This window comes from Limanda limanda, chromosome 10 (assembly GCF_963576545.1).
Source record: "Limanda limanda chromosome 10, fLimLim1.1, whole genome shotgun sequence".
Taxonomy (NCBI): domain Eukaryota; kingdom Metazoa; phylum Chordata; class Actinopteri; order Pleuronectiformes; family Pleuronectidae; genus Limanda; species Limanda limanda.
This window is the reverse complement of record NC_083645.1, coordinates 23,806,991-23,829,433: the sequence shown is the minus strand read 5'-3', so window position 1 is coordinate 23,829,433 and position 22,443 is coordinate 23,806,991. Positions and strand designations below refer to the sequence as shown.

At 41.0% G+C, this 22,443-nt stretch overlaps 1 protein-coding gene across 4 annotated transcripts in view; it reads right to left on the bottom strand.

Moving 5' to 3' along the window:
- Positions 1-22,443, bottom strand: part of rapgef2b (Rap guanine nucleotide exchange factor 2b) — a 99,879-nt gene that overhangs the window by 56,064 nt on the left and 21,372 nt on the right. For all 4 annotated transcript variants that reach the window (XM_061079055.1, XM_061079056.1, XM_061079052.1 and 1 more), the window contains exons 2-4: positions 16,762-16,832; positions 14,403-14,459; positions 6,384-6,467 (exon numbers count right to left, since the gene is read on the bottom strand). In XM_061079055.1, coding sequence (XP_060935038.1) covers positions 6,384-6,467; positions 14,403-14,459; positions 16,762-16,832 — 212 coding nt within the window. The remainder of the gene's footprint in view (positions 1-6,383; positions 6,468-14,402; positions 14,460-16,761; positions 16,833-22,443) is intronic.

The following is a 22,443-nucleotide window of genomic DNA, read 5'->3' as shown; positions in this document are numbered from 1 at the left end:
TGTTTCCATCCCATTATCATGGATAACGACCAACACCACAAAAAGACTGCTGATCAATATTTGATAGTAGATATTGTCACCATTATACACTATATAAATAGCCTATATTGTATATATACTAGGGCTGCAACTAACGACTATTCTGATAGTCGATTAGTCACCGATTATTGAAACGATTAATCGACTAATCGGATTATGAATGACACAAATTCTCAATAGCTATTATTTAGCAAGCAGCTTTTAAATTTAGCTTGAGGTTGTTCAAGGCATGTGATGACTGAAAATAAAGACAATAAAGATAGATACTTCATTATAAAAAAATGTCTTTTAATAAACTTTGCTGCATATAAGGGTACTGTTGACACAAAAGCAAAGAAAAATCAAGTTTTTGTCCATTTAAAACCAAGGACAGGCAAAGTGCTAATAAAAAAAATTAATTTAAATTTAAGTTTCCCTTTTTACTGTGAACCAAGAACCGGCCAAGTGCTGGTACTAAAAATAAATTAAAAATCAAGTATCCATTTTTCGTGTTAACAAAAAAGGACAGGGAAAATAACATTAATAAAAACATCAACAAACAAAACTACAGTCTTCTTCGGACTAAATCATTTTGATTAAAACAAGACGTTTGTCAGGCAATAGTATAACATTTCGCTTTTAAACTCGTTAAAAAAAAAGTTTAAACCATATTTTTGTAATGGATTCTAGAATCCCGCGCGCAGGTATAAACGTGTATATATAACATCTGACAGAGTCCGCATCGTCTCCGTTACTAAGTCACACGTGCCTCCTCCTCAAATGCGCGTGTCCTGCTGCCCTGGAGAGCAGGTCCTCTGTACAGAAACTGCAGGTAGTTTTTCTCGGGCCATGTTAAGAATGAAGTTCTGCAGAACTTTTTACTTCCTGGTGCGCGACTGCGCGCGGCAGCGGACGCCGACATTGGTCCATGTTTCGTCGCTATTGCACATGCGCGACTTTCAGAGATAGGAAGGGAGCGAGATGGCTCACTCCTCAGGTACTTCCATCAGCACCTCCGGTAAAACGACGTTTAGTTCCGCTGCGCGGCACGAGTAACACGCGCTATGACGTCACCAACGAATCATTGACGAGTAAATTCGTGGGCGACTATTTTGGTCATCGATTTTTGTCGACGACGTCGACTAATCGTTGCACCCCTAATATATACTATGCATTTTCAGTTAAATTGAATGCGTTATTTCATTACTGAACTATTATTTGACTAATTTTCTCTTTTTAAATGTATTCTAAAGTTGCATCTTTCATATGAAAGGTGTCCTAAATTAATCATTATGACGACTTACTACTTCATTCCTGTTTACCTGAAACCCCCCCTCTTACAATCACCCTCAAAACAGCAGCATTTTACCACATTAACCAGTGGATCACCTTGTTTTTCTTTCAAGTGATAGAGCTACCTTTCGCCAATGACCGATGATATTCTTTCGACTAAACTTGAAGTCATAAAACTGTTTTTAAAAATCAAGTTGAGCCTTGAAGTCCAAGTTTATCACTCCACCATCACTTAACCTGACAAGAATCGTCCTCATGTAGCCTGATGAACTAAAGGCCCCAATTTACCACTTTACTTTTATTGCCTGCTTGTACAGCATCTAAACATGTCACCCACTTATTAAGATTTATTTATTTGGGTGGTATCTGATCTCACACTGGCCTCTGGGTTAAATAAGGCACAGAGCTCCAGCTTCTTCACTTGAAGACAGAGTCGTTCATCCTCCCTCTGGATCACATCTCACTACAGGGACCAGCGAGGCGAGAGGAGAAGAGAGTGCGAGAGAAAAGCACTGAGAGAAGGATGGAGTCGTATCAGGTTATCAACCTCGCTGCCAGTGTGGATACGCACAGCCATCTCTAGACGGGGGCTGAAACCCAACTCCACTGCATCTTTAAAAGCTTCAGGAAGTCCCGCTGGACTCGGTTCAGTTCCTCGTGTCACAAACAATTTCCCTTCTGAGGCATTTTACCCTCATCTTTCCTCCTCTTAACAGACTAGGTGGAGTAAAAAGACTAATGTGTTGGAAACAAATATTAAAAATACACTTTAAATCAAAAGTGATTGATTAAAACAACAGTTGACGCTTTTATAAGGAAATTCCTAATCAAATAAAGAACACCTCAATATTTACACATGCATTTCCTGTGATGACACCGATGTACGTGTGAGATGTGACAGTTGCGTCCTCCAGTGACTTATGATGACGTCCGGTTAGGTTGGAACTATTGTGATACGCTGTTAGAAAGAATCTCTCAGATGCGGAGGAAATTCAGTCATACCACAGGTGCCATGAATTTCATGCTTGAATTGGAAATTTACACAGACATTCAAGAGCTGAGTGAGTTCCATGACCCACAAGTCCTTGAAACCCTGAAACTGCTGTGTTTCACTTTGAATGAATCATGTCAAAAAAGGAAATGGGTCTTCATGCACCTCAAAAAATGGATTTTCATTCTGCCGCCACAAACAAAGGGCAGAGTTAGAGGTCAAAACTATAGAGAGCCAAGAAAATAATCTGGTAATAGAAATTTAGCAACATTCGTAGTCCCAGCTTGCTCCTATATTGTCGATTCAATGAATACACTCTGAAACACATTTTACTAGCCAACCACATCATGGAATCTGCAAATCCTCATACTGTAAATGAAAAGAAGCTCAACAGAAGTGACTCACGAGAAGAGAGATAACACGAGAACAGATTAACCAAAACATAACTTATCCTTACTTTTGTCGCTATCGTGGTAAGTGTGTCACTGTGACATATTGTAGTATTTAGGTCATATAATGGAGTATAATGTGCATTTGATGACTGTACTCCAGAGTCCTTTATAATAATGAGGCCGGTTTGAGTAAAGAAAAGCCTAAAAATCCCCCCATCACTTTGTAACTATAACAACATCGCACTACTTCCACTTTGGCTCCTGACAGATAACAGTTAATATTCATAAATCTGCAAGAGGATGTTGTCAGAGAAATGAAAAATGACGCAATTTTCAGCACGTCAAAATAAATGACAGATACCGGTGGCGAGGGCCTTTTTGTCAAACTGTACAAATGGAGGCTGTTAATGTGCAGACAGCACTTGCATGATACAAGGTCCCCATGTAATTACTGTCTGCTTGGGCCATGGACTGTTTATAGAGATAGACGACATGACAGCTCCAAGAAAAGCGATGCCAGAGTGTCGTTATTGCCCCCTGGTGGCTAACTGCAGTACAGATTATAAACTCTGCCTCCCCCATGTTAGTGAATGGGACATGGACCACACTACGATGTCAAAGTACACAGCAAATAGCATGTTCTCAAAGATGTTTTGGTCTTTGAGTTAGTTCTTACCAAACTGATGCATGTTCATAGGGTTAAAGGTTGAATACTGTATGTTGGCTTCATTTCAGGATAGTGGGAGGAAGAAGAGATGCATTATCATACAGCTTTATATACAGTCAATGGTTTGTGTGTGTTGTAGAGTGCATCTTAGGACCCATCCAAGTCCAAGAGAAAACTACCCGACCGTGACCCAAACCCAACAGGGTAGGAACCAGACCTGAGCCGGATGCAGCTGCACTGGCTTTGTGTTACCATGTCCCTGAAACACATCGTACTTGCTTGTTTCCCCCCCAACATCACCAAGACTTTAGATCTGCGATTTCAATGGAAATTGCTCAATATCCAGATTCGTGCATCCAATGTAATTTAGTGCATTTGACAGCAGCACAACAGTCTTGTGCAATGCAGTTGGCATCGCCCTAAAACACAGTGAGCTAATTACCAACCCCTATACAGTCTCCTGCAGCTGGGAGGGGCCCTACGCAGGCTTCTTCTGAACATATGCTTAGTAAACATTTCTCAAAGCCCTCTCCTCTCCCAGCACCTGAAGCCGGGCATTAACTTTAATCTGCCAATATCTGCAAATCCCCCGGCAGCATCCCACACACACTCTCACCTTGGCAAATCAGAAAAGGTTATATTTAAGAGAGGGACCAGCCTTTTGGCACATTTCCGATCAGGCCTTGCATTTGAAATGCCTCCCACGTTCCCGTGAATCCGGAGAATGACCACCGCCGACCCCCCCCCCCGCGCTGCTGGCACAACGCCGCACCACAAAGTGACGGCCTCCAGCTCTTAGTGGCCGTAGGTGTGTTATGCAAGCCTTAATGGATGAAAAGATCATTGTTTTCCCGACGCCCACAGCAACGGTTCATGTAACAGATCCGCTTGTGAAATCACAGCTTTTTAACATTTGGGACTTGGCTGCAGGAGGTGGTGATCGCTGGTGTGAGACGGAGAGAGGGGAACATGAAGCTTTACTCCTCTGCATGTGTCGCAGATACTTATCGTCCTCTACCTCAAGTGCTCAAATCTGTGTTTCCCTGTGCAAACTACCTTATCGGTACAATTGGATGAATTATATGTAAATCATGAAATATTGAGTGTGACTTCAAACACTGTCAACAAAGCCGGGGGGGGGGGTGTGACAACAGAATAAGATCATTATTTTTCCCCTTCAGTGTTGCACGCTCTCTTTCAATCAAAGTAGCTGGTGACTCACACACATTTCTGGGCGTCAGGACTCTTGTTAATATTTATCTGTACTTGTAGGATATTGTTGTGCTTAATGATAATTTTTCTACTATGAGCAGAAAATTATAATTTAATCTTTGGTTTTCAGAGAGCTGTAAAAACTTAATGTAAGACATATGATATAGTAATGCAATTAAAACGTCTCCTCGAGGGACATTTAACAATATTACAACTGTGTTTTAATATAATGAAATTTATTATGTCTTCATACACCAGCCTCCACTAGTGGGTACCCACAGGGGGACACAACGGTACATTATATGGGGTTGTATACCACTAATGACATGTTTATTTAAATGCTTAACATTTGCCTCAATTTCAATAAAATCCTATGTGGATTTAACAAGGCTTTTATTTTGAAGGCTAAAGTCAAACAGTTGTTTTCCCTCACTTCTGTAAGTGGTTAAAACATAATTTTATACGTGAGTTGATGTTTATTAATGTATTTTTTATATTTGTCTATGAAAAGAATTGTCTATTGTGTAACAGGTACAAACTGGTTTTAATTCCCCTTTATCTGCTGGACTTTTTCTGTGGGATGTGCACATATCCTTTGCTGTTGTTACTGGATAGTTTTTTACAGTCTGGAACTAAGGGGTTGTTTAGTTTCATACTTAAATCTGCTGATCAGGAGAGAAGCTTGTTGAGGCCTGTGTGTAACCCTGTACTGTTGAGACCATGTTGGCTGGTGGGGAGCATTTTGTGGCTGGTTATGGCAACAAAAACGTTTATGTAAGTTTGTCCCTGAATGCTTGGTTTGTCTAAAGCTGCAGGTATTTGTGGCTTTATGTCTGGGTTTTGTTCACTCGTGACATTGTTACCCCCAGCATGGACATTTTGTTTTCACCCCTGTGTGTTTGTTAGTTTGTCAGCAAGATTGTGCAAAAATGACAATGGATTTCCATAAAACTCGGAGAAGGAACACATTAATCTTTGGTGTAGATGTGTATAAAGGGGCCGATCCAGGAGGTTTGTTTTTCCTTATCATTGAGAGATGGGGTGTTTTTTGACATCTTCATGAATTTGGACTGTTGAGTCTTGGCCATGTTATTCGCTCTACTGGTGCCATTCCAGTATACAAGTGTGTGTGTGTGCATATTATAGGACAGATTAGAGAATTAAGTTTCTTACACCACCTCTGGTTTCTTGCAGAAAACCAAATGCAAGGCACCGTCCATGAATCCATTTCTCAGCTCAGAGAGGCGACCGCACTGGACGGTCTATGAGAAGCTTTGGTATTTTTTGGACTGTACCAGCAGGCTGAGCAAATTGAAAGCATGTGCATCAACTTGCTGACAAATATTTGTCAAATGTTCAATTCATAACGTTCAGATCTTGTGCCGCAGTTGGAAAGACATGAAACAACAGTTGGCAGCGGGGGTCACTTTCTCCTCAGCTATTTTCTTCAGTGGCATCATAAATAAAATAGATTTTTGAGCTAGAAAAGAGCGAAATCAGCTTAGAACTCTTCTTCATGAGAAGTCCGACCAACATGTGCTTGACTCGTATACTTTTTGTAATCCTTTGTAACCAATTTGACTAGAAATGGTGTTTCCTGTTTTACTTATTTGGAAAAGATTGAGCTGATAAAATGGGAAACTAACTTTTTAGGACGGAATAAATTGAGATTGGCTCTTTCTTTAACTCCATGTTCTTCTTTTCCCTTTTGTGACTTTTTTTTAAATTGTCTTTGAAGGGAGAGATGTCAGTACCAAGTTCAAGCCATCAAACAGCACCCTGACCCCAAGCAGCTTGACAGTAATCCTACCTGCTTCTGGGCAGGAACATGGACTCCTTAATGAAGACGGAGCCGGACAACAGGATGTACCAGCAGCCTCCAATGTCGTCAGGGCTGAAAGAAAAGAACAGGGAAGACATTTAGGATAAAATAGGAAATAATGTCATACAGCGAGCTGTTCAAAACAAATTGACATAGGCTCAAGATAAAAATCCATCATGTACCGAAATAGATAAGTTGTTAGAGTAAACATCTTTGGTGTGCAGTAGAAAACTAAACACCTTTAGGTTTGAGTGTGTTGGTCGACTTACAAGTTTCACTGTTTTCTGACATTTCACAGACCAAAGTGATGAATCTGTTGATCTGTGAAATCCTCCCCCAGATTAATCAATCTCAAAATAATCCACGTGCCTGGCAGCCCCACAATGTTAAATGTAGTATTTCTGCTTTATTTTCATTGGCTGCATCTACCTGTTTATGTAACGCTGTCGTTTAAATGCATTTGCAATGAAAGAGCTCTCTCATCGTGCCAAGTACTGGGATTAAAAAAGGAGAAAGTGACAGAAAGAGAACCGGAGAGAGACAGAGTGTTAGAGAGAAAGAGAGAGAGAGACCTACGAATGAACTAAGGCGTAATCTCTCTTCCACCCACACCCGTGGCCCTGCTCAAACACACCAGACGAGGAAATTGGGCATCTCAGACAAAGTAAACTCCGACTGACCCCTGGATGATGCAGTTGCCTGTCAAGTCTGTACAACATGACGGGTAAACAAACACCCACGAGTGGAGACACATTAAAGCTCGTCAAGGCACCGTTTCTGCAGGTTTAATTCAAATCGTCAGCACTGTTTCAGGTTTTATGATTTACGCGACTTAACGAGTGATTTCACAGACATGGTGAGGGAAAGTCAGAGGTCAACCAGAGGGTAAATCTGTTTAGATGAACTAAAAGCATACATTTCAGTATTTAAATAGGGGCTGTCAGGGTTAATAGAGCATGTTGATAACATAGTTGTTAAATGCAGTAATTCCATTTCCACGCTCATCGGGTTTACCCTTGGGCCTTCATGGATAGCAGAGGGATAATCTCTCAAGGCCGAGATACTCTGAATCTCAGTGAACACTCGGTACACGCAGGATTATCAGAGATGTTAACCTACTGCGAAGGCACTGTAAACAAATGCCACGGCGACGGATAAAAAGGTTAATGCGGCCGGCCTTTCATTTGGATGCAAGCCGCCGAAAGGCTCAAAGGACACAACGGAACATATGCACACATTGTGCGGGGGTCAGTTCAAACTGTTGTTGTACCAACATGGTCTGTTGTACTTTTATTTTGAGTCTCTGTCGAACCTGGACTTTGATAAATAACATTTTCCTTTTAAATAAACTTCCGTGTGTGTGTGTGTGTTTTTCTGAAAATGTGTGGATCTTTGTGAAAAGAAATAAAAGAAAAATATGTTGGGTGCCGATGGTCGGTCAAAGGCTTCAACGAAAAGCCCCCCTTACAGTAAAATGGAAGTAGAGACTCGAAGAAGGGAAGTTTCCTCATGACACGTGACACTGATACCATCTTTCTACAGAGCTGGGAAATTTGACAGGAACAGTGAAGTTTCTGCTGCGCTGGTGGGAAAGTACTTGTCAGTAAAGAAAAACTGCTTTCATTTTCATTTCATTACAATTTCATTATTTTAGTTAATTATTATGATTTAATTTCTGTGACAATATCGCTGCAGCCAGAAGCTAGTTAGCTAAGCTGAGCAGGAAAAAGGCAATAAATATATTATTTAAATCCTGACTGATATGGATTTCTAGGGGTCAATACTAAGACTGAGTCGGGGAGTAATAGAAAATACAAATACGACCAAATAAATAAAGTTTTCATATCGTATCATATTGCTGATATGTCTCTGAAAGCCTCTACCCAGACGATTCAAATCAATGTGTCTCTGTGTGTGGTTACCAGTCTGAGCTTTAATACGTGACCTCAGAGAAGAAGGGCGTCTGCTCACCGAGCTGAACTCAGGTGAAGCTGCTCTGGTGTAAATAAAGCAGCAGCTTGTCTGATAATCGCAGAATCACCTGGTCTGAGTGAGACTTCTTAATTGAAAGCAGAGGGAGAAGGAAAAATCAATGAGTAGCCAGACATCAGCCGGGTGGGATTGCTTTCTGCTTACAGAAAGGTAAAGGATGGCTGCACTTACTCCACATCCACCCTCCACACAGACACGTAGATCCACACCCAGCACCACTGCGCTGACGGAGTTTCTTTTTTTTTTTAATCATTGAGAACAAAGTCTCGCCGCCTTCCTCCTCCTCTTCCTCCTCCTCATCCTCATCCTCCTCCTCCTCTCCTCGTACAGCTAATGAGGCTGGAGACAGCACGCCCTACTGACACACAGCAAAAAATATCTCCCTTGTTCCATCCAACACCATCGCACTTTCTCTCTCTTTCCCTCCGCTGGTCCCCATCCTCCTCCCTCCAGACTCGCTCCATCCTTTCATGGCTCTTCTTTGCATTCGGAGACGACCGACGACGACGAATGAAACGTTGAATTATTAATTGCTGGCAAGCAGATGCGCCGAGCAAAAGGAAGAGTCTGAGGAGGAGGATGAGGAAGAAGAGAAGATACAACACCAAAAAAAAAAAGTAGGAGATAGGAGACTCTTATGCGCCGCGACAGCTTGACTGAACTGGGTCACGCGTACTAGAAGCGATTGTCAAACACTAAACATCATCCACCAAAAGCCCCACTGGGAAGCCTTTAACAGTGGGGAAGCAGGTTATGTGAGAGCCATGGAGACGGCGGAGGGGAGGAAGACGACCGGGGGAAAGTGATTATTGCATCAAGACTTTCACGGGATGAGTCTTATCAAATGACTTTGATTTTTAAAAAGGGAAATGGAAACGAAAAACTGATGTTGCAGAAAATTATGCATCACAATTCTCTGGAGAAACCACCTGGAAAACTTGCGTAAAAAAAAACGTACACCAGGTACTATTACACTTAAGTAAGTCTAATTAGGTTATTTAACTTGTGTTTGTTCATTATCCTCTCAGTGAGTCACACGTACAATGAGTTACTGTCCATTGTTGTCTCTTAATAAGGCTTTTTGTTATTTTTACTATTGATTCATCTGACAATCAATGTTTTCCTGATTATTTGATTAAGGCTCTGGTCCTTAAAATGATGAATAATACTGAAAAATATCAGGAGTCAAAAGGTGAGGGTTTAGTCTAAAATTCATAGTATCTGTTTATTAAGTATGTTTCACATCTTAATAAATAGATAAATGGCTAAAATGATTAGTTGATTGTTGAAATTGATTTGTCAATTTCCTAAATGATTCAACTCTTTCAGCTTGACCTTAAAATTACTGTATATATTACATATACTTACAAAAACCGAATAATTATGGGGATTTAACATAGTCAGTAAAAAATACTAAAATATGGCTGATTGTGCAAATACAGCAGCAAAGTCTGTGTTGCCCTTTACAATCAGTAAAATAAGCCAATTTCAACAAAACACAAGGGTGAAGAGGTTCTGGACTAAACAGCCATTTTGTTTGGAAACTTAGAATTTCATAACAAAAGAAATGTTTCTCCTGAGAATCACATTCAGAGGCAAAAAATATAAACGAGTAACTAAAAATAGGACCATTTTAATTTGTTATTGTGGTGAAGCTTTCACAATGAAACTCTCAATACCACAATGGCGTGGGTGACTTTATGAAATAAAGTATTCATACCACATTTTAAAGGTTCGAAGAATAAAACTTGACGGGAAAAAAAACTGTAGTGATGGCGTGGGATGGGACTTGGTGTCAACTCCAATCTGTTTAGGATTTACACGATTTAAAAAACCAAAAATCTCGAGGGTTGTTCTGAAACTGCTTTCTAAGAAGCATATATATTTAACTTTACTGCTTTTCTTCTATTGACTGTGCCACACTGTACCTTCTGTAATGGAGTGTGTGGTGATTAAAGCCGACTGGTCTTTGGGATGTGGGGATTTTTTTTTCCAGTTAGTTCATCCAATCAGTTCCCTGGTCTACCCTGATGTGACCCCTCGTCTGAAGGCCAGCAGACTCATAGTGAGTATAGGAGCTGCACTGGTCGGGGGGTGAGGGGGGGTGAGGGGGGTTCAACGTTCCCGACAGCTGCACTGGAGCGTCGTCACAACCTCTGAACCGCGGCCGGAGGTTAAAATATCGAACTGTTTCTACGATGTTTCTCTTTTCTTCTGGAGACGGTTTGATTTTTGACTGAAGCAGCTCAGCGCCAAGGTACAAAATGTGATTCTTCCTGTTTTAATTATTTCAATCAGCACATAAAGCTCTGTGACTGTGACAGTAAAAAATTGGATTTCAGTGTGACGGTCACACAGCAAAGCAGAATCAGACGTGTGAAGGTACGTTTTATTACATCATGTTCACCCAGAACAAAAATAAAGGAAAGGGCAAATGTATTCAGACTCAGTTGTTGTTCCCATTAAAACAAGTAATAAAGTGACATTATGCAACTGGTCGATGGGGCTGCTTGCATTAATTGGTTTTTCATGAAGTGCTATGTAGGTGGCATTCAAAGCACTTCCACTCCAGCTGATAAAAGCTGACATAACCTCCTATGGGTGGCCTGACTTTCACATTCATTAAACGTAATAATACAGAGGAGGGAAAACATGGACTGCATAACATGAGGCGATGAACATAGCAATCAATACCTCTGCAAAGGAGGCTTTTGCGATTGTCTATCAGCTGGTTAACAAAATGCATTTCCATGAAATCTTGTGGAAGGATGGGACATGTGCTCAAACTAGTGTTTTGGTGAAGATCTGGACAAAGCTTCTGCTCCAGGAATAATTATTAAATGTCTTTAACTTGCAAAATTTAACCGATTTCATTGAGATTGATCAAATCTGGCTTGGTAAGTGGACCGATACCTGAATTATAAGCTTTTTAGCTTCAAAATCTATTCAAATGATTCATCGTTTTAAAAAAAAATGATCCTTTCAGCCTTGATTAAATGCTTCGTTGGTTATTCAATGGTTCAAACCAAGACAGCCAAGAAGTCAACTGCACCACTCCAACAAAAAATTAGCATTTGTTATTATGGTTGTATAAGCACAGACGCTCCGGTTTAGCTCAGGTCAAAGCCAAGTCCTGCACTGAAAGGGCCGACATGGGAGGAGGTTAAAGGTCGAGCAAACACTTTACCGGCCACTATAAAATGTGCCAGGTCAGCCTCCATCTCAGGACGGCTTTAGCACGATAATCTCTGGGTGGTAAATCCTGAGAGGGCTCAGGCTCTGGGATGTTGTCATGAGATATTAAGTGGAACTGTGTGTTTGTATCTGTGCATGTTGTGTTTGCACTCAGGCCATCTACAGCCCCGAGCCGGAGAAACGAGTACTTTTTAAGGTATTATCCTCCAGGACATCCAACTGCCAGCGATATGGCAAAGTGAGGCGCTGAGTGTGTGCAACATTAACTCTGATACTTAAATGAATCTCAGTGGTTTTATCCAGCATTCGGCAGAACAATAAATACACAGACATACAGGATTTATTTCTATGATAAATGTTCTACTGGATATTATCTTGCTTAAATCATATAAGCACATGATATAAGGCAGGATTTATATGAAGCCAGGGAAGTGATATAACACAGCTCAGCAATAAATCATTGTTTTCTCCAGTCGACGTAGAATCTGCTTTACTTATTCAAGAACTTCAACTCAAATAAAATCTGGAGCTGAAATAGTGAGATTCACAGACTGAGAAAATGAAATGGCAATTTTTGAGCGGCCAATGCTATCTAAATATTTTAACTTATGGTTTGTAAACGGTGTAAACTGACGACATTATCCTCTTAACAAATGTCATTATGGATTTTACTAAAAGTATATTTAATTTGAAGGTGCCCTTTGACTTGAGGAAATTAACTCTCTTTACGAGCATCTCAATGTACAACCCATACAATTTTTACAACTTAATTGAGATAGGATCACATTAAATTCCCCCATTGACTTTTAAAGCCCCCATTCCCCGGCAGATTACTGCCGCTTCTCAAACGGATGAGGAAACGAAGACAGGCAGTTAGAAGCTTGTATATTCAGAGGAGACTGATTAGGATCCCGCAAAGGAGGCAACTCAATCTGATCGACTGCTGTTTAACACCCAGCTCTTATCAGGGGGAGCCGCCACTGGCTTTTATAGGTTAATACATGCAGGCACGCAAACACTTGGGCAGATTCACACAAATTCAATGCGAAGAAACAGTTGTTCCAAGAAGAAAGAAGTGTACAGATTAGTGCAAATTAAATTAACCAATAAACCAAAAGGAAAACGACCTGCTGTGTTTCTGTGCTTTTGCCGAAGGTCAAATTAAGCAAATTGCAGGTTGTCATGTTCTTCTCTTTGACTGCTTCCACACAAAGACATTGAAATCGCTGCATGCATGTAACACCAAAGATTATCTGCAAATGTTTTCATCAAACATTTCTGCAGAGAGTCGGGAATATTTTGTCCTTCAACTTTTTTTCTGTCAGAAAACACCAAACATGTGCATCACAGCTGAGATCTGGTGTGAGACAAACAACCTGGTAACTCCACTGAGTGTCAGCTGGTGAATTTCTGCTCTGTATGACAGATATACTGAGTTAAAGGCTGCATCCACACATTTTTTATTCCATTTCCAAAGAGTCAGTTTTTGTCTGTCCAGAATTAAACATTTTCAAATTGAAATAAGGACAGAAGCCTTTTCTAAAGTCTCCGTCTTAGAAGCTTTGGGACTCCAGAATACCGTGGACCCTAGATGTAAATCAAGCAGAAGTGATTTATCTTAAAACTAAAGCCTATTAGTGAGAGTATATTACTTTCTGTTTGTTTGTGTTGTAACACGTCACAAGTCTAACATAGTGATTAAGTCGCAGCTAATAAATTCTGCCCGTCACTCGTGCATTGCTGCAGTGAGACGACCATCGACTTACTCTTCATGATCACAAAGTTGTCTGACAGGATAAATATTACGACAGTGTGATGACAATACCACTGGTAATTGGTTCTGCTGACGTTAGAAGCAATTTCTGACATGTATAATGATTAGAGTAGGTTAGCGTCAATGTAAAGTTGGCCTGATACTGTGTGTGTGTGTGTGTGTGTGTGGGTATGTGAGTGTGTGTGTGTGTGTGTGATGGGCCTGAGGGAATCTTGCAGGAACTGGAGTCTATTATGCGACCACTGCTTAATCTGCATTCCTATTGTTTAATCAGCTCCCACACCGCCAAGTGGGCTTCTAATGAGGTGTTGACTCTTCCTCATCATCCCTCACACTACACACACACACACACACATACACACAGAGGACACACACACACACTCACACACACAGAGGACTCACGCACACATGCTGGGGATCAGGATGCAGGGGGGGACGGCGAGGTGCCCTCTCCAGCTCCTTGAGACGCTGATAGAGTTAATTAACTGTCTCAATTCTCACCATGGGTGTTTGGAAGACGTCAACATGTGACACCAGTCAAACAAACTGTGTGTGTTTTTCTGCTTAATGCAGTTGTGGCAGCCTTTCAGCGAGGATCCAAACACACTTGCAAGCTGGAAACAGCTTTCCAATCATATTAACCCTCCACAACACATAGCTCAAAGGAAGGAAACGTAAAAACAACACAACTAATTGGTTTTCTACCCGTTGGCTGAAATGTTTGTGGGGCTATAAGCTACTTTTCTAAATTCGGTAAACAGTGACGTAAATAATCGAGCTGAAATTAGACTGGGAATCACTCTTTGGTCCTCAGTGGTTTGGTAACACACTCATCTTCATTAAGACGTGAGTTTTTATTGGTCGTTCCACAGTATGTTTTGATCATACTGAATTTGAATAATCTTACACTGGCTGCATACAGTTTTTCTCTTTTTTCATACGCTGGTAGAGATGCAAGAATTACACCAAATATCATCAATAACCATTTACGCACAGGCAACCACACGCACACACACACAAACACAACCAGACATTGTGTTACTTACTAGTATAGAACCTCGTTGGCCTCGTGTCTCTCATAACGAACCGTCTCACACATTATCCTGCAGGGACAGAGCAGAGAGGGAAGGATGGTCAGAGAACAACAGGAGGAAATACAAACCTTTCATTGAATAAAAGGTTGATTAACATTATAACAAAACAGACAAAACAAAGAAAAGAAAATAATAGAATCAATATGTAGCTGTGGTAAAGACACGGTTTGCTTTGCTAAATGAAGTCAATGTGAAACTTCACGCTCCAATGAGTTGAAATATTATCTTTTACCTTCTGGCAAAAAATATACAACTGACGATTTTCTAAATTTCAGTGACACATATTGAGCTTGTTGCTGATAAACAAAACATGGAAGTAGAGTTTAGCTTGAAAAGGTTGAGTGGAAAGTAGTCGGTTGTACTACAGATGGAGAGAACAATGGTGACACCATGTTAAGAACAAGAGCATAGTAGTGAGCTCATTGTGACTCATTCTACTATGTAGTGGCTCTACTGCTGAGTGGGGAGGTTGTTTTTTTCTGCCGCTTCTACAATGGATTCTGCTGTAGATTGTGTGCGTTTACTAAAAATAAACTCTGTTTTTAATGTTTACTGATTAAGTTTTAGATACAAATATGACAGTTATATCACCAAGCATCTTTTTTTATGTCGTCTATCTTTTTTTTTAAACGTGCATTTAACACTCAAATAAGAAAGAATCAATTGACCCATTACACATTGATTGATTTGAATAACGAGATGAACAAGTGCTAAACATGTCAATTTAATTAGCGACACGCTGCCGGTAGCGCTTGCGTCACCTGGAACGCGTCCAGGCCAATTAAAGCCAGGCGGCTGCACTGTGGCAGCTGATGGTTTAGTGCCGTGTTTAAGGGCAGCAGAGACCGCTAGTTATGTGTTGGGATCTCGACAATTAACCGACGAGTCACGCGGCTCCTCATGCCAATGTAAAGGGATTAGACATTTCATCAGGCGGACACTGTGCATTACTTTCCCTTCATAATTTATGCACAGATGTACTTTGCGCTCCCACAGCTCCTATTAGTGAAATGCTTTTCCTAGTTTGAAATACCTTTTCAAGTGCTGTTATTTTTAAACTATATGTATTAGACACACTGTCTGATATTTGGAATCAAACCCCCTTTTCCTCCACATAAAGACTGGGGGAAAAAAAAAATCACCCATATCAGGCTTTCCCAGAGGAGACAAGAAAGCCTCAACATTACAGGCCGGCTACTACAATAAACAGAAGCTGATCAAAACAAAAAGGGGCTTTAAGAGAAGCTGGGGGCGGCTGTCGTCGTGTAGCCCCCCCTCTGCACAAGTACAGAAAAACAATCCTGCCGCTAAAAAGCAAAAGTCGCCGTGAACAAGAACCACAGAAGAAAAACAACACATTCCTGCAGAAGAATGAACTATATCACAATCCCATGGTTGGTGCGATCTCTGGTTGGCCCGGGAATTTCGTTTTTCCCCCTTTTTTTTTTCAAAGATAGGAAAACCCACAACCGCTCCGATGAAGTTGGCAGCAGTGGTGGCGGTGGTGGGTTGGTCTGTGGGACCACGGGGACATTCCGCAGGATCCAAACAGCGAGGAGGTAGGTGGGGGGGGCAGGGGGGTTACTGCAGGGTGGGAGGCCTCTGAGGGGTCACGCAGAGGAATGTTCCAGCTCGCGGGTCATGTACTGCTACATTGTTCCCTCGCCAGTATAATCCACATGTATGCACACAAGGCATGCTGGGAACAGACTTCTGACATGCACTGTTTGGATAGTTCACGCCAGACGGGAAAGACGGGAAAGAAGGGAACGCCGACGTGGTAACAGGAGAGATGAAGGTAGAAATCATAGGAGGGGCTGAACAGGATGTTAACGCCATCTCAGGTTTGAAGGTTTATATAGGTTATACTACAATAAACTTCTTTTGACTGGTCCCTTTCTACCTTCCTGAATCAACTTAAATATAACAAACCATTTGGGGGAAATTAGGGCTGCAAACTAAAATCACTGATTTCCTTTATTGATTTTGCTCTCAAGTATTTTATTAATGTATAAAATGTCAGGGAAAAACTTAAGAATACGAAATAAAATGACTACTGACATGATTAATCCTGAGAGTTTGACACAATAATTAAAATCCACCACATCTTCTTTTCAGAGAGTAAAACAACTCCAACCTTTAAGTGGTTATAGTGACGAATGGCACTATTGTTTGGCTCCGTGTTAATTTTCCCACCCCCGACTATAACTGAGGAGCTGTCACTATGTTTTAATTTGCATTTTAAATGTGCGAGATTGGGGATATCGAGCTGTGAGTTAATTAAGTGCCGGGAACGTGAGCAGACACTCACCTCAGCTGGTGCTCCCGCAGGTTGGACAGGGCCTCCATCCCGTGGAGGTACGAGTAGACGATCTCCAGGTCCTGAGGAGGAAGAGCAAACGTGTGATCAGACACAGGAGCAGAGGTGAAGAAGTAAACACTCAAACAATCTCTGGGGCTTAAATTAGAGGGGATATGATAATTTGATTTGGTAAATTAATCAATGGCAGAAAACTATCCTGACACCATTTGTTTTCTTATTTCTACAAAGGAGAAAAGAATCAGATTAACTGTACTAACAATGTAAGGGCACAGACCAGTTATTAATCCTTATCAAGGTTGTAAGAGATTGTTCTTATACAGGCAAATATGAAAGTTTAAAATTTAAAGAAAACATTTTAGTTGATACATTTTTTCAGTGAAAGTTAAATGCAAATATCGACACTTCACATATCTGCTTGTTCCTTCAGCAGGCGAAACTGACTTCTCCCACCACAGAAAACCTTTAAAAGGACACTGATTTGTTTTGACTGAAAATTGGAATAAAAAGCCATAAAGCACATTGCAGAGGGGAAAAAAATAAAGAAACTATGCCGCACAACTGTAAACTCCCCATTCAATTACTTCATCAAGTGACTCAGTGAGCCACTCTCAGATTGTTTGGCCTGAATCCAAATCAGAGGTGAAACAAAGTGGCCCTCTCCGAGAGCTGGCAGCCCGCACAGCTCCACCACTGTCTGTTGGTACACACTGGGCCGCTGACAGAGTGTGTGTGTGTGTGTGTGTGTGTGTTGCGGTTCTGGTTGCAGCTACTGGGATCTCTTTGTCGGCGGGCAACTGGAGGTAGACGTGGCGACAGCGGACCGGAGGCACAACAGACTCTCTGTGGTACACTCGCTCTACACAGAATGGCCACCTTGTCTCTGGGTCGTGTTTCTGAGAGCAACAATCGTTCGCTTAGGGAAAGTTGTGTGTGATTTGTTGACCGAAACCTCTGAATGACACTTGGTTTGTGCTGGTTTGATTTCACAAGATGTGCGGATGATTTGTGGTTACAGTGTCAGTGTTTAAAGGTCAGTCGATGATATGCTCAAACGGGTTTGTGGAATGTGAAACACGCAGAAAACAATAACAGAACCAACTTGTTTTTGGTATGTGACTCATGACCTTGGATAAACAAAAACAAAAAAGTAATAATAAGAATAATGTGTAACACATCCGGAATGTTTCACCCATTTAGATGGTCCAACTCAAATCAACGGTTTCTATCACATACAATGAATAAAAAAAAGCTCAAAAGGTGGGAAAGGTTAAATTAACCATCACCACCTGTTAGCACAAACATGTGAAGTCTAAAAAATATGCAGCACATTACTACAGGCTATGAATTCATATCAAAACTATGTTAAGAAACTACACACCCAAGTGTCGGCCTCTTGAAGAAGCCTAAACCCGTATTATTACTATTGCTCTATTTGGGTTGGGCCTTTAATAAATAGACTTAAAAAGGAAACTGTATTGTCCTGGGGGGGGGGGCTGGCCCTGTTACATCACACAGCAAGATCCCGACTAACCACATCCTCATGTTCACAGTGCGTTTGGTCAGTGAAACACTGAACAGGAGCGTTTAACAGAGGCTATGTTCTAACATCTACTGCAACCTACTGGAGAACCAAGATACTGCAGCCCTGACTCCTTCAGCTGCAGTTTAAAATGTCCACGTGATTCGTGGAGGATTGAGAACTGGGCCACCTATTATAAGTCCTGTCTTAATGTGATGATGAAGTCGACCAGTTAGTTTCAGTTTCAAGCACAAGATATGTACAGAACATGTGTACAGTTAACTTTGTGTAGAAGTAATTTCAGTTTGTGCAGTGGCCGACCTGATTTACACACGTTTTAACAGGAGTTTAAAGCTGATACACACTAGGTCCTTTGCATTTAAGCTGTCTCTTACAATATCGTCCTCCTTGTTTTAACTTTTAACAAGGAGAATCATTTAAAACAAATCAAGAGGTTTAATCAATATCGACAAAAGTCTAACTCTAAATGTGGCAAGCTGGAAACGTAGTGTTGAAAAGGATGTTGTAATATATGTTCTGTAGATATAAACCTGACCTTTGACCTCTAATGAGTTAGGTTTTCCCCCATAGATCTCTATTGCAATTAATATGCACAAATTATGCCACTAGTGCACCTTTTCTCGAATAGTGGAATTTGGCTCATCTATGTCCTCATAGGTCAATATTCTGTACTGTGTTTTTAGACTTTTATTAATTAATTAAATACATTTACCTAACACTTGTATTTTACACAGAATTGATCAAATGCATAACACCAAATGTTTTTTCTCTAACCTCTCACACACTGACACCTGCTCTGGGGGGGTGAGGTGGCCTAGTTGTGAAAAACACACAAACCACCTATGTTACGGCAACGTCCCACTTATGTAACTATGTGCTCACAACAGGTCAATGACCGAGACCTTCTATCTTTCATCACCACCTTTTCCTCTTTCTTTCTTCCCTCATTGCTACTAAGCACAAACATGAGGCAACAAAAAACCTTTTTCATAACACAAAACCTTGCATCATAACCCCAGATATGAGTTTCTCATAAATGTGATTTGGGATCAAGTCACAGAATTCAAAACAGACTAGAAGAGAAACAGGAGGAATGTCACTGCTGGAACCTTTGTCAGTCACAGGGAATTCAATTTGTTGACTGTACAAGAGGAGGAACTTCCTTTAACCTCTGTAGCAATAAGTATTAAGTAACCCAGACACAAAGGCACCACTAGGTGGCGGTGTTGTAGGTTTATTTTTCTTCCCCCCCATGCCACAGTGACATCAGGGTGAATAACAGCGCCACTCCAATGCAGCCTCACAGGGAGAAATATGCAAAACCATCAATTGTGGCTTGAGTCTCAAATATTTCAGATTGACTCTATGGAAAGAATGTAAAGGACCCCATCCTTTCCACTCGGTGGGCCCTGCATTTTCCGGTCTAATTTTCTCCTCTTTTTTTTCCCCTTTCTTACTGGTCTTCTTTTAGACGGCGCCAAACACAATCACCACAAAGTGCACGGAGAGAAGACGTATTAAAAGTTTTAAGACATAGAGATGAGAGCATCGAATCCAAAGCAACCTCTTGCATTTTCTTTTTGCTTCGTTTCAAACGATTAACATATAAAAAAACACCCTAGTTGGATTTATTCTAACAGATGATTCTTTACGCTTCTTTTCCTCCCAGTGCTGAGATCAAAAGCTGAGGGCGTTTGATGTCTGCTTTCAAAGCCACTTAGGTGTTTCGCGTTCGCTCTCATCTTCATGTTTATTCCCATCTTTGGGAAGAAAAAGGGACAAACTCAGAGCAGAAACGGGAAGGAGAGAGATCAGACCAATAGCAATGAGGGAACAGCTGAAACTGGGGCACGCTGATGAAGGCTGCATCTGAGATTCTGCTCATTGTGTGGAGCTGGATAAAAAGACAAAAGAAAAAACTGCTGGCTTTTGGACTTTTGGGAAGTAGCTCAGGCTTCTAAGCTAACACCAGTAACGCCATCTAATCCCTGGCCCTTCCTCTTCCAAACGAATCCTTCCAGGAACACAGGTGGCCCCACGCTGGAGGGAAAACAGACCGAGATGCTGCTCTCGATAAGAAAAATCCTCAGGGGTATTTCAAAGCTGCTCGCCCAAAACTGCTCATGGCGTTCCGTGCATACCAGTTACAGACTTTAATCCCAGCTCTCTTTTTTTTTTACTGTCAACTTCCCCCCCCGGTCATTTCCTTGGTGCAACAATAACATGACATCACTTTACACCTTCATTTGTCAGACAGAGAGCAGCAGGGCAATGCTGCCAAACCAGTGGAGGCATTCATTTCCTTTCCAGAATAGGAATTAAACAATAGCAGCCCTTGTCTACCCCGTTTGGGGCCTAAATCCATACAAACAAACACGCACACATACACACAGACGTGCACAAACACACACACAGAGACACACACTTAAACCGACCACGACATCCTCCATTTTCTACCCATTCTGTTCGGGCCCCAGAGGGAGAGGGTGCAGAGTCGGGCCTGTTGCCAGCCGGCTGAGTGGCGAAGCGTTGAATGGGCAAACAGGGGTCAAGGAAGTTGTGCAGTTTTTTCCCCACATTGTGTTTGTGAAGACGGAGGAGACAATAAAAAGGATTTGCAGTTTACAGACTTGAAATCAATAAAATCTGCAGGTTTTTAACATGAATGGTGTCACTGAGAATCTGAATATTTATTACATTTATAATGTACTGTACATACTGTGCATATTTTTATTTAAATAACCCCTCATTGATTAACCTATAGTGTAAAAATATACTTTTTGGATATCGTATGTTGTTTAAGTTCCAGTTCCATTTTTGCTAAAAGATTGCAAATTTGTATTTTCATTATTTCAATTAATTTCTTTGTCTAGAAAATGTCAGAATAGAAGATACAAAGTATATGAGCTGGAACAGTCCAAAACACAAAGATATTCAGTTTACCATCAACTAAATATGGCGAAAAATATTAAATCCTCTGGGACAAAAGAATGTGAAGTATTTTTGCTTGATAAATGAATGAAAATGATGAAACAAGCTTTTTTGTCAATATGACAGAAAAGTATTCTTCTATTTCTATCGCTTTAGTTGATAATGTATTTGTTGCTTGTTTTAATTAGTTTTACAGCCCTTGTCGTCCTGAACTCATGTTTGAAATCACCTTTTCTTTTCTTATCTCTTGGCACGACAGCGTCTGCTGGTCTGATAGGAAGCTTCTTTTCTACTCAGGCCTTTTCACTGTGGCCCAAATGGTCAATCCACTTATTCATTTAGCAGCGGCTGAGTGCAGATAGCGGACCTCCGCATGCGTCTATCAGTCGCTGTCAGACGCACATCCAAAAGAAAAGGCGAGTGCAACCTTTCAATAACAATGGGACACGGCGGGGGACGTAAACAAAAGGTAGGGTGGGGAGGTGAAGGACATTTGAGATGTCTGATGGATGCTCAGACACCAGATTTGCTTCTGAGGCACGAGCTGAAGATAATGTGTGACATGTAACGTTGACATCATTGTCTAGTGTCCCAAAATAGACACACAATTCATTGCAAATGTCAGATAGGACAGGATTGAGTTAGAGCGCCACGGCTTGGGAGCAGTAACTCAAAGACAAGACTGGGGGGACAGAAGCAGCAAATTGCAGGTGGTGATGTTATTTATTATATTTTGTAGGAATGACTGATGATAAAATGTTGTCAAACCATAAGACCAGAGACATTATGATTCAGGAGCTGCCCTCACTGAGGAAATTGATGATCGTATCTTTCTATGTAGAAAATGTTAACATCTCCAGACGTCTGCCTTGGTACACGCAGACCATCTTCTATTCTAAATAAACTGATGAGGACATGAAACTAATCTTGTGTGACTCATGTATATTTTTTGGCTTAGCTACAAAACACCTAAAAACTAATTTATCATTTATCACCCCCAGTCTCATCCGTTCTTGTGAATGCTACATTTTATTTTAGTTTAATAAGGCACTGCATGTTTTTGTGGTCAACGAGCAGGAATTTTTCTGGTGCTTGTTGTGTCGCTCACAGTTTCCTATTGCATCTCATGGTGACATTTGTGGTGCTGGAGTAAATTCTTGAGGTTTAACTCTATAGAGCTGCACGTTTGTGCAACTTCC